Source organism: Chroicocephalus ridibundus, chromosome 23 (genome assembly GCF_963924245.1).
Source record: "Chroicocephalus ridibundus chromosome 23, bChrRid1.1, whole genome shotgun sequence".
In the NCBI taxonomy this organism is placed as follows: Eukaryota; Metazoa; Chordata; class Aves; order Charadriiformes; family Laridae; genus Chroicocephalus; species Chroicocephalus ridibundus.
In genome coordinates, this window is record NC_086306.1 from 1,227,610 (window position 1) to 1,240,881 (window position 13,272).

At 46.1% G+C, this 13,272-nt stretch overlaps 1 protein-coding gene across 2 annotated transcripts in view; it reads right to left on the reverse strand.

Moving 5' to 3' along the window:
- Window positions 1-13,272, reverse strand: part of ANTXR1 (ANTXR cell adhesion molecule 1) — a 116,019-nt gene that overhangs the window by 43,090 nt on the left and 59,657 nt on the right. For both annotated transcript variants that reach the window (XR_010074013.1, XM_063358715.1), the window contains exons 13-14: window positions 12,469-12,564; window positions 992-1,033 (exon numbers count right to left, since the gene is read on the reverse strand). Coding sequence is in view for 1 of the 2 variants with exons in the window: in XM_063358715.1 (XP_063214785.1) it covers window positions 992-1,033; window positions 12,469-12,564 (138 nt within the window). In the remaining variant the exon portion in view is untranslated. The remainder of the gene's footprint in view (window positions 1-991; window positions 1,034-12,468; window positions 12,565-13,272) is intronic.

Genomic DNA, 13,272 nt, shown 5'->3' on the forward strand with positions numbered 1-13,272 from the left:
CTTCTCTTACTTGCATAGTTAAGAGGAACTGATCCAAATCCCAGTGAAGTCAATGGAAAAACTCCCATCGACATCAATGCGCCCTGAACACAGCCCAGTGACTTTTCAATTAAATCCCACGTGCAAAACAGTGAAAGCAAAGAAGGGACTCATTGCGTGCTGAAAGCAGGACACAGGAAGAGAGAGATGAAAAACAGGGCATATTTCTGGGGACAGTCTACTAATTCAGTAACGGTGACATCGCTTTAAACCTTTTGTTGCTAGATTCATCTAAAAAGAGCAAGCGGAATTAAGCTGAAGGTTTTAATGTTGCTTTACCATTTCTCTGCATTAAAACTTCCCTGGCTAGGGCAGCTCTTCTGATACCAAGATGATTTTGCCGGGGTTTTACATCTGCTCAGAATATGTCCCGCTGACTTCGGACACATTGCAAAGACTGGGGGCTGCCTGTGTTCACAGCAACCGTAGTCCAAGGGATCAGCATCGTAAGTTACCGCTCAGCTGCCAAGATCTGCTGTATACGCTAAACCACCAAAATCATTACCGTGCTGTTCCAGGAAGGCAGTTAAGCACATGTTTAGGTTCCATTAACTTCAAAGTTAAACATACACTTAAGAATTGTCTTTTTTGTGAACCACAGCCTAACTCCGGCGTGCTGTTCTGACCGAGTGGAAGTATTGCCTGCCGCTGTCCTCCTTCCCTACCTGCTCCGTGGAGGTATTGTATATATAGACCTACGGTCACTCCTAAATAAATAAAAGCACATCTCTACCTCTGTAGAAAGCAAAGTGAGCGCAGTGAAACACACGTGGCAGACATCAGCTACAAAGCCCCCAGTTTAGCTAAACCACTTTAGGTTTAGCTTTAAGGCTAGAGCTGAGCACAAAGGTTTAAAAGGTCCATACTCTGCCAGGCAGCAGAACTCTTGCGAGGAGACTGAACAAAATCTTGTCCTAAACATTGAGGAAACCAGGTTGTCAGTGTTACTCACCTCGCTGTCTTCTGCCGGAGGTGGGGGGGGCTCTTTGATGATCTAGAAGATTCAAAGAGAAACAGAAGAGTAAATCCATACTTTGTTCTTTAGCACAATTCAAATGTCACTTAAAGAAAATCCCAAACAACAAAAAACCCAGGATATGCCACTGCGAACATCTCTGAACTTCACTGCAATACTGCATGATTACAGGGTGGCTGCGTGCGCTACTGGTGTCACCGTCCCTGAGAGCAAGAGGGGAAACAGGAGGTGTCCCAAAGCCCTGCCATATAGACGTTTCCTAATTACAGCTCCAGACTCATGTTGCTCATTAGGTGACCCCTGTCCTAGGTGAGGTAACAGCAAAGTCATACGTCCTTGATTCTCCAGCCTCCTAATCCCCGTAGGAGGCGTAGTCAGCGCTGGCTCTAAGCAACACTGATAGCAATCACTGTTTCACCTGAACAACCACGCTAAAATCAGCGTCTCCTTCTACTGGCCACTGCACACGTGTCCAGAACCTGTCTTAAATAATTTGCAGCCTGAACAAAGACTGAAAAGTGAAACCGAGGTAGAGCAAAATGCCCTGGAGACATTGCAAGGCAGTCATAAACCCCCAGCCTCTGTCTCCCAGACTCGTACTTCATTCTGAAAGGCTGTGTCACCTCATGCTCTCATGAAAAATGCTTTTCACATTATCAGGCTAATACAGTTCACTCTCATAAGTTTAAAAAAAATATATAAAAATACATATACATTTGAGGCTCTCCCAGGATCCGTAATGAAGCAAGCAGGGTGAGGTTTTAGACCGGTCCAGGATATTCTCCATAGAAACAATTTAAGTTTATGTAGGCGTGAGGCTATTATTTCATGCAAAAAGTTTGCATCTAGGGTTCGGCAGGCAGTTGGCTATTATCACAGCCCTCCACTCCAAAAGCAACAGAAAGCCTTCCAGAGGGAAAGCAGTTGCATACAGGCACGTCAAATCTCTCTCTCCCTTACACAAGACGCGCCCCAGTGCACAGCCATTGCAGTCAACAGATTGAATCCAGCCAGCAACGTCGATGCAATTGCCCCAGGAATGGGTTTTCTCCAGTAGTTTTAAGTCCACCTGGATGAGGCAGCTCTTTCTTTACACACCGGGCCATGAGTCAGATGGTTTAAGAGTGCTGGAGTGCCCGTGGAGATAGTGCCCAGTATCCTCAGCTCCTCCCAGGACTGGGTATTAGGTGTAGAGGCTGCCCAGCATGGGGTACAGACGCGTAAGCTTAAAAATTAAAAATCACAGTCCCCCACAATAACAGCTTGGCTGTTTAAGTGCAGAAAGGGAAAATGACAATCACATTAAAGGCCCTGAAGATATAAATATTTACAACAATTCCTCTCACTCGTGTTTTTCCTTCTCTGATGAGCTCACTGTTTTTATTTTCCTCTGCAAACCCCGAGTCATGCAATGTGGCCATTAATGAAGAGCACGTGCCTCTGGCAAGGGAGGAGATCGGGGCTGGATCAGTCCTTTGTTTGTATCTCAGCCCAGAGCAGTGATGGTTGTAGAGCTCTGCCACTACCTGCTCCTGGGCAACAGGGCTTTTTTTTGGTGGCCTACAGTGCCCTATGGGAACTTCTCCTAAAGAATCTTTGTGCTTTAGGAATCAACATTGAATCTTTGTTTATATGCACAGAAGCACAAAGCGCATGTGGGATCACAGAATGGTTAGAGTTGGAAGGGACCTTAAAGATGACCTAGTTCCACACACCCCCTGCCCTGGGCAGGGACACCTCCCACCAGCCCAGGTTGCTCCAAGCCCCATCCAACCTGGCCTTGAACCCCTCCAGGGATGGGGCAGCCACAGCTTCTCTGGGCAACCTGGCCCAGGGGCTCACCATCCTCACAGCAAACAATTTCTTCCCCAGATCTCATCTCAATCTCCCCTCTGTCAGTGTAAAACCCTTCCCCCTCGTCCCATGGCTCCCCTCCCTGTTCCAGAGTCCCTCCCCAGCGTTCCTGGAGCCCCTTTAGGGACCGGAAGGTCTCCCCGGAGCCTTCTCTTCTCCAGGCTGAACCCCCCCAGCTCTCTCAGCCTGTCCTCACAGCAGAGGGGCTCTAACCCTCTGTTCATCTTCATGGCCTCCCTCTGGACCCGGTCCAACAGGTCCATGTCCTGGCCGTGGTCCATATCCTAAGCATGGAAGCATGAAATGACATTTGAGGAGCGTGGCAGGTGCACCCATTGCCCTGCTCACAACATCAGTCGTTCTGACACAGCAGAACCATGGCTCAGGCTGTGGCTGTAAAGCCACCAACCACATTAGGAAGAAAGGAAGGGAGATGCCCGAGAGGAGCTCAGGCTGAGCAGCAGAGCTGGTGAGCATCTGATACAGCTTCCATCTCTGCACAACTTGCAATTCCTAGCTCGTGCTTGCAGCTCTGGGGGATACCAGCGCTTTCCTCGATGATGAAAAGTGGATGAAAAGTTGTCTGCATCAGAGTACTGCTCTGTGGAAAGGAAACCGTGGGTATCAGCACAGTTTACTCAAGCGCTGCTCCTTGGTTTAGGATGGAGAGAACATAATCTCTTATGTGTCTCTTGACACAATAAAAACTGACAAAGCGTATACAATGCACCAAAATGCACAGAAGACTTTTCTAGCCACATTTTCAGATATGTTTTGGATGGTGTGAGGGGTGACGCCTGTCAGCAGACCTCCTTTTGAACCAAAGCCCTAAACCAAACCCACTGGATGCTGAGAAATTTCAGATATGTGATCCAAAGTATACCTACTGGAAGTGGTCTTATTCCCTCCTCTAACACTATTATGGTGGAACATCATGGGTTTCAGTGGAGTTTCTCTCATTTGCATTGGCGTGAAACATCAGAATAATCTGTCCAACATATTTGGTCCAGCTAAGTATTCAAACACAATTTCTCAGCCAGTATCACTAGAAACTTTTGAGATTACAGACTTGGAAATGAAAAGATGGCTGTGTTTTTCGTACATTTGCATTCCTTCTCGTAACATACGCACACACAAACTAACTGATTCCTATAAACAGATTAAGTTTTTTCTATCACAGTCAAAGAGGAGAAAAAAAAAAAAAGACATTCTGTCCCTTTTTAAGTGCTACACACTTCTAAGAGCAACTGAACACCCCATAAGTTGGCAACATAGATGATTGGTTAGTTTGGACAAGTCCAGAGATGGGGAGAGTTTAGTCTTTGCCTTTGAGCCTGTATGAATTCTCAAAGTCTAAGCCTTACAAAAAAATACATTTTCTGTCTCACTGCCCAGGTCTGGAAAGTTCTGGTCTACAAAATGTACGAATCTTTTCCTTCTCCCTTTCAGATTCTTATAGTCACAGCCATATGTGCACAAGACCCTCCCTCTGGGGTTCCGGAGGCCGTCAAGCAAATGGGATCTTTGTGCCACCTCACGCAAGCGAGCAAAGCAAACGCCAAGTGTGAATAACAGGGTCCCTGAGCTGAAAAGCAGTGCCTTACACCTGCTCGCTTCGCCCAAATAGAAACAATTACTCAAATTCAAGAAAGAAAATGCCATTACAGGGAACCCAGCGAGGGTACAGCCCACACTGGCAGAGAAGACTCGAGTCCGCCACGTTTTGTTCTGGGCTGCACCTCTCGCCTTCTCTCTGCCTTGCCAGATGACACACATGGACCTGCTGAACACAATCAGCTGGGAGCACGCTTGGCCAAGCAAAATGCTTCGGCTCGTTTAGCTTGGCAAGGCTGAAGTGTTTGTTCATGTGTTCTGCAATTGTTTTGATAACCTCGAGCCATTTCTGTGATTGCTGCTGCAAAGCTGTATCTCCTGTCCCTGTGTTTGAAAGAAGAAAAATATGATCGCTCAGCAACCATATTTGCTCTCTAGGTGAGGAATACCTGAGGGTTTCTAGATCATCGCCGTGCTATAAAAACCTTTCAATGCAGTCTTTTGTTTTCAAGTAGTAAAGGCCTGTGGGATGGAGAGGTGGCCATTGGGTTTTCTCGGCAGAGGAAGGAATTTCAAGGGTGGTTGTCAGCACTTCTACACCCTTAGCTGTGAAAATTCAGGACAGTAAAGCAATTCTTTGCCTTTCTCTTGCCTTTCATCACAGATCTCAACGTGCATTTGACAGACACAGGTCTCCATTAGCTGACCTACCCTGATGTCACAGATGCAAGGAGAAGCAGCTGATTCTGATGAATAACCCAGCGTAAAAGCAGAGGAACGCCATTAGCCACCTCCTAGCAGTTTAATAGCATTGGAGAGGCCTGGTATTCTGTTGCTCTGAAATTCCTGTAGCCATTCAGGCATAAGAAAGCACATGTTGAATCCAAAGTTTGCATATTCCAGGAATGTGTCTAGGATGTCTTCCATCTTGGGAGACCAGAAAACTCCACCAGTTTACGGTGTCAAGCAAGCACTTATCATATACAGCTCCCTGGAGTTTTATACGGTAAGTTGGGGCAATCTATTTCTTGTCAGTGAAGTGTATCTGCATTAAGATGGAACAGACCATCATTTAAAGTGAGGGCAACATGAGAAAACAGTACAAAATAAGAAAGGACATCACCTCTAATTAGGACTAAAATTTGGGAAGGGAGCATGCACTTAACTGAGCAGAGTTTTTGTCCTTATTTACCTTCTGGAAAATACAGAATATGTATTTTTGCTATCCTAATAGGCAGGGCTGGGTTTTTTTTTTACAGCATTAAATATGACACATCTGACCCATCTATTTTTTTTCCTTATGTATTTATAGTTTTGACCTCCTCGAAGTCCTGTGATAGAGTTTCATAGTTTAGTTATGAGTCGGATAAAGGAACATTTCCTTTTAATTTGTTTCATATCTGCTGTGTTTAAGTACCCTTTAAATCCCTGGAGATTTGGTCTATGCTTCAAAGTTTCTAATACAAACAGAAGCCTGTCCTTATTTCTTCATCTGCAATACAATACATTCCTCTTCCTGCACACCCTAGTAAGAGGTAAATGAAGTCCAATAGGAAAGCTAACTCACACTTTTAAGTTAACCTCTCTTGTCAGCCTGGAAGCAGATCCAGGAATCTCAATTTTAACTCATTAAAACTAGGAGACAAGGCTGTTTCACACCTAAGACTTCAAGCTGCCGTGCACAAACCACATTCAATAGCACAAGTCAAAATCATCTACCTATGAAAAGACATGGCATCATGGAGGGAAAAAAAAAGCCCCGCATTTGGCTAACTCTTGTTCAGTTTGCAACTGAACGGGGCTGACATGCAGCTCTCCAGGGAATGCACGAAAAAAAATGTAGCACCTGCAAAGGTCATTCCTTCTCCTACGCTATTTCATAGAATCGTAGAATCATAGGGTTGGAAGGGACCTCTGGAGATCTTCTCCTCCAATCCCCTGGCCAGAGCAGGGTCACCCAGAGCAGGTGGCACAGGGACGCCTCCAGGCGGGTTTGGGATGTCTCCAGAGACGAAGACTCCCCCACCTCTCTGGGCAGCCTGTGCCAGGGCTCTGCCACCCTCACAGCAAAGAAGTTCCTCCTCACGTTTAGGTGGAACTTCCCACGGTCAAGTTTGTGCCTGTTACCTCTTGTCCTGTCCCCAGGCACCATTGAAAAGAGCCTGGCCCCGTCCTCCTGACACCCCCCCTTGAAGTATTTATCAGCGTTGATAAGATCCCCCCTCAGTCGTCTTTTTTCCAGACTGAAGAGCCCCAAATCCCTCAGCCTTTTTTCATCAGAGAGATGTTCCAGTCCCCTCGTCCTCTTGGTGGCCCTTTGCTGTCCCCTCTCCAGCAGTTCCCTGTCCTTCTGGAACCAGGGAGCCCAGAACTGGACCCAGGGCTCCAGATGGGGCCTCCCCAGGGCAGGGCAGAGCAGAGGGGGAGGATGACCTCCCTCCACCTGCTGGCCACGCTCTTCTGGATGCCCCCCAGGATGCCATTGGCCTTCTTGGCCACCAGGGCCCATTGCTGGCTCGTGGTCATCCTGTTGTCCCCCAGGACTCCCAGGTCTCTCTCCACAGAGCTGCTCTCCAGCAGGTCACCCCCAACCTGTCCTGGTGTGGGGGTATTTCAGTGGTCAGAGTCACTGGGGTTTCCTCCAGGCGTCTGTCACACTTTCTTTGGAAGACTATATAAATTAAATTCATTTTCTGGCCTAAAGGAAAACACCATAGCTACCTTCAGCTACATGCTCTTACTCTTGCTCTTACTCACTGATTGCTAGTGAATTACCTGGTTAAGTAAGACCAAAAGTATGTCCCAAAGACCTATTTCTCTTTAGCAGGGCTGAGCCAGCTTTCTTCGGAGGAGGTGAGAGGCAGCCAGGGAAAAACCAAAGGAAGAAGTCCTTTTTATTGAGTTAATTACTTCCCACACAGGACTGGGGCAAAGAACAACAGTGCCTCCTCTGTGTTAGTAGCTCCTGTGGCCTGGAGCAAAGGGTGGTGGAGCTGGTCAGGATTAATATGACTGGCCTTTGGATCTGGCCTTAAGGAAATGCATTAGCAAGTAAAATGGTTTGGAAATCTGAAGTCTAGGCATATCATCTAAAGGCAAACACTACCTTCCTAACTTTCAGAGGCAATGCTTAGCACTTTCCAAAAAGGCAGCTCCATGCGGATCTTTCAGTTTGGACACCCCAGAACTGAAGGACACTTTGGAGAATTTGGCTTTAACTTTTTGGCAAGGACACATCACAGCAGCACGTCAAAGCACCCTAGTTCAGTGCCTGGCACACGCGCTGTCCTATCAACCCCAGGCAAAATGCTTCTCCTACGCTGTTTTCAGGATCCATGCCAGCCTGCTTAAAGACTGACAGCTATAGAGCATTATACCTACATCTAAACCATCCTGGTCTGACTGACGGGAGGCTGAGAGGAACAGAGAACTGCTGTAGGTACTCTGGATGATTAATAAGACTCTCTTTATCCTCCTGCTGCCCTTTGTGCACAGCAATTGCAAAGTCAGGTTCTGTTATTTACACCACTTTAAACCTACAGTAACAGCGCTACCTCCAACTGTTTGGGATCGACTGCTAGAAATGAAGACACCCGTTTGTGGCAGCATGCATGGATTCAGAGCCTGGATTTTTACACACCACCTCCAGCTCCAATAAATTCAGTGAAACTCTACCACACTGTACTACGGCAGCGCTTGCCTCAATAGCTCAGATCCAAATCGAAGGTAGGGACTGCAGGGTCCACAAGCAATTTCTGCCTGCACGTTTGTGTCTCTTTCTCTTGGTTTGTCTCAAAAATGTTTCCGATGAATCACGACCCTGCGCTCCCTTCTCACAGAATCATCATAACTGCAGAAAAACTGTGCCTCACGCACGTGGGAGCGGGTGGGAATCAGAATATGTGGACCCTTGTAAGTCATCTCCATCAAGCATCATGCACCATCTAATTATATGACTCTTCAGGGTTGCTGTAGAGTCTATCCATTTCCTCCCCTCCTCTTCCTCCAGTTTAGCCATGATTTTCATGTGGTTTTAATATATATTTTCCGTATTTTCTCCATCCAGCTTTTTTGTTTCCAAAACTTCTGGTCAGCTGCAGTACAGCCTGAGAGCCAAACAAATTGCTGGGTTCTTCCATGCTTCCTTCCAGAAAGCAGCTTTAAAGTTAAAACTGGTGTTAGATGCTTAAATACCAACACCTCATTTATATTCCAGCCACACCCCTGTATTTTAAAAGCTGCAGTATAAAGATGGGTAAGATGGCGCATATATTCTAAGCAGGCAATTAACACAGACCAGCTTCTCGTGCCCTCCTCCCTCGGGCCACGCTGAATGGACACATAAGGGAGGCAAAGACTCATGTTTACCTCATAAAATTGTAATGTAAAAATGTGATGGACCAGCATGTGGGAAATGCTTTGAGTTTCGGCTGCACCAGGGAGATATTTCCACTCATATCCTCTGCGTTTTATCCCCTGGACTGCCCTAGCCAAGGCTCAGCCCGAGGCTCGGGGCAGGCTGACCGTAGCCACTCCTTCGGCTATGCCAGGGCTAACCTTCCGTGCGGATCCTGTTCAGGTGCAAAGCCCAAACACAACTGCCCCAGCCTGCCAGTTTTAAGTGTCTGTGGGAGACACTCGCTCGGTGTGGGGCTGCATATTGGCACAGGGAAACTGCCCCAGCACAGACAAGCCTTCCAGCTATCGTATTAATCACGCCTTCACTATACGTCCAAAACACTTTGACCAGCCCCATTTCCAAGACTATCTTGGAGGCTTATTATCTATTTGGCTTACATCTATACTAAAATCTATTTGGTTTACATCAATATTAAACCCAAGCCTTACGTTGGCCTCCTGCCCAGAACAATTTCACCCTTGGGCACCTAAATAGCCTCTTGCAAACACGGTTACTACTATGATCACTTGGACTCCCTCAGGTTATGCAGTGTTCAGGAAAGAGAAGGATTGGGAAGACAACAACAAAACCCACTAGCATCAACGAGACCAGGATCTGGCACCTGCTGATGTTTTGCAGATACGTGCTGCCCGGGAAAAGCAGGGTCGTCCTGCTACACGTGTCTTTGTATGTGCCATCATCCTTCCACCGTGTACAGTGCTGGGGATATTCGCTTAGCAGAATTATCTGCCTTTGTTTTCTGCTGTTGCTGGATAAACATCCTTGAAACCTTTTGAAAGGTTAGCACCTGGCCCCCATGCTTTTGTAATATTCCCCCACAGACATCAAGGGAAAATTTGCCTGTGCTGGTATCAGGCACAGCAAAAACCTAATTATTGTTCTGATCCACTGAGCAACAATTGCATCTACTGTAAACTGAATGGTAAATTCCAGACTTCATCTCAGAATACTTCTGAGACCAATAAACTTGGATACACTTGGCAACAGCATTTCTTTATGGGTGCGTGCCAAGGAGACACTGGGTTCCAGATAAATCTCCGGAGTAAGTCTATTGACTTCAGTCCATTTACTCCAGGGATGAAGCTGGCTTGGTGTCTTTCCTGAAGAACTGCTGGATAATAATGATTCCTATTTAATTAAAAAGCACGCCAAGAGGAATTTCAGGGTTTAGAAATGTGCTTGTCACTCAGAAACAAATTTATACTTGGTAAGAAAAGAGTTTGTTGTGCTTTTTTCTTTTTGCCTGGACACATACAGCATTATCTCCGAAATGTCCCTGGGCTGGAATCCACAGCAGTGTCTCTGGGTCTGCGGTTTGATTGTTAGAGGTTATTGCTTGCCTGCCTCTCTTGTCTGTTGTGCAAGCCAGTTCCTCTGCCCTTAATTCACTCTGTGCTTCTGACAACACTGCATTCCTTAGCGTGCCATTACCAAACTAGCAAATAAGCACTGCTCTGCTCTCTTTCTCCCTGCCCGAAGCGAAACAGGCTGGGTACGCCTCTCTGGATTTATCTTTAATTTTACAGAACCTTTGGGTAAGCAATACCCAGTGAGGTATCATAGCTGCTGATCTACTGTCAAGCATACCGGACTGCCATCCCAGAGAGACAGAAGAGATTTCATACAGGTTCTCAAATTAAAATCTTTCCAGCAAGTAGAGGGACGTGTTTGACTTACATTTGGAAAATATCAGTGAGATAGGCCCCGCTTGGAGACCTTGCTAGGAGGGAATGTGGGAGGTAAAGGAGAGAGAGGGTGAGGAAAAGCTTTTATCTGCAACAAATTTTTTAAGTACAGAATTTAAATCTGGAAAATATTATACTTATGAAGTTTCATGTGGACAAGAGACTCCCTATCTCTGCTGTACTCGCCTTGCTTATCTAGACTGTATTTCTCACACTTCAAGAACACTGTTGTACGACCACTATCCTCATGTCATTCCACTGCAGCAGACCCATACCACCCTCACAATGCATAGCTCCATATTCCCTTTACTCCGTGACGTACTGCTTTTCTTTAGGCCGTTTTCCTATCAGCTTCATTGTTCTCCTGTGACAGAACCTTGAAATGGCAACGTCACTCAGAGCCGTTCCTCTCTATCGCCTCAATTCTCCACCAAATCCCAGCGTAAACAACTGCACGGGGCACATCTCCATTGACTTCCATGCAGATGCACCAGCAAAGGAGTTGGCCCAGCTTCACTGGGAACGTGCCATCTACTTTACACGAATAACTCTGAGCAACCTACCACACTGCTAATCCTTCGTCTGTTTTTAGAACTGATTTTTTTATTGTTCTGAAAAGTCCAAATAAATATTTTTTCCCTTCTGGTTTTCATCTCAGGACAGAGGTGCCAAACTACTGTGTAAAGAAGCATTTTACCCCTAGCATTTCCAGCCAGAAACAGAAATAGACAACTAAGATCTTTCCTGCGAGACTTCCATCCTTGTTCTGGATAGAGAAATACATCTCACCACAAAGACTCATCCTGAAATGTGACTGCTCCTGCAGTTTGTGGCTCCAAAGCTCTCAGCACCGGGTCGTAGGTTTGTACAAAATGGTGCAAATTTACAGCACTGGGCAAGTGTTTAAATCAGGAATGATGACAGTGACCCAGAAACTAGGGCCAGCTTGGGCAGTCTTGAAAGCAGCATCTGAAACGTTACACGCAGCCAGTCACGAAAACCAGACTCCAATTTTGCTGACATTTGTACATCCCTAATTCTTGTTCTATATTTGAAGCACAAAGAAGACCCAAAGCAAGAGCAGCGCTTCACTGTATTGTACGTTCAACAATAATTCAGCCTTTGCCCTGAAGTTCATTGGAAAGGGCAGTCCTAGGGGAAGATCGGAGATGGACAGGGGTACGGCAGCTCCTTGCAGACAAGCAGCAGGGTCACGTGTGAGAGAAAAGCTTGTCTCAAGTCCTGTGATTTCCTTTCTTGCCTCCCTGGACCTCTTCCTTGTGTCGTGTTTTCTCCTGATTTCTGTCTGTCTTTTTTAATTACTAACTCTGTGACTGTGCTTTCTAACGCCGCAGAATATTTTGTGAAAATCACAGAGGAAAGATATTGCTCAGTGAAGCACAGTCATCCTTCTACTGAAACTGTCATTTGGATATTTCAATGTGCTTTTCAGACATGGTGGGCCAGGAAAAAAGGTTAATCTTGCAAAAATTTGCAGACTTAGAAATGTTTTTTCCTTGCACCTGAGGCAGAACAAGGATTCCAGCCTGGGTTCAGCATGGAGCTCTTTCTACAGGAGCCTTCCAGCACTGGACACTGACACAGGAATTAGAAAATCCAGAAAAGCCACTCCTTCCCCAAGAGGCACGGCAACTAATACGCTTCTGCAAACCATTTCCATTTTGTGACCAATGAATAAGCCTAAAAGGCTCCTGACGAGGTCTGTATGTTAGCAACGTTGCTATTTCATGGGTATAATCCAAAGGTCAGGCAGATGAAATAGAAGCACGAAACGGTGCCAGCAATGGGAGAAACGCCGTCTTGTTCAATGACCGGTCCCGTGCTCTTTCTTACTGGAAAACTTTGCCTCCTTCCCACTCATTTCTTACATTCAGGCAACACTGAATTGCTGTTTTGTGCTAATGATTTCTGTCACTTACCACTGTGCAGCAAAGAGGCCAGAACCACCAGAGAAGAACCAACGCCAGCAAGAGGAAGAGGATCAACAAAGCAATAGCCAGGATGGTCCCATCTGACTGGAAGAGAAACACAGAGCGCCTGTGAGCAGTGTGAGCCTGTGAACACAACTTCCCCCCTCCACGGTCCCTCGCCTGTGCATCCTGCTTCCAGGCAAGTACACGTCCCAAAGGCCATTGCCATACTCCGTTTATCTTGCAGACAAAATGCAGTTTTCCTCGCTCCTCATGCATCTGAATGTGGCACCCACCCCCCACCTCCTCGCAAAGGAGTTGCAATGACCTCTAGTTCCCTTCCCAGAGACTTACAGGTTTTGTCACAATTTTCTGAACCTCAGAATTAAATAAAACACTTGTTTCACTTCAGATCAAAACTAATGTAATATTCCTCAGAGTATTTGCATTTAAAAAAGAGCTCACAACACAGTGTTTCATTGCAGTTTAAGCATTTCCCTTTCTTCGCAACTCTTTTCCCCTCTTGCAGAATAAACTGGAAAGCAATGTTAGAATTAAAGCTTATTCCAAGCAGAAAACTTGGAGCAAGGTCTCTATGGGCCCACGACTCAGGTTATCCTGCTCTTAGCAGTGCTGAGTCAGGATAGTCCTGCCACGAGCTTTTCAAGGAGACTTGAACGTACGCACCATCGCAACAACATAGCGGGGTTTCCACATCAAAAGCCATTAACTCTAGAAGATCTTTTCCTCTCTTACTGTGATCGTTCCCCCGTTTAAAAAGGCCAGAAAATTCTCTGTTATCGATTAACAACG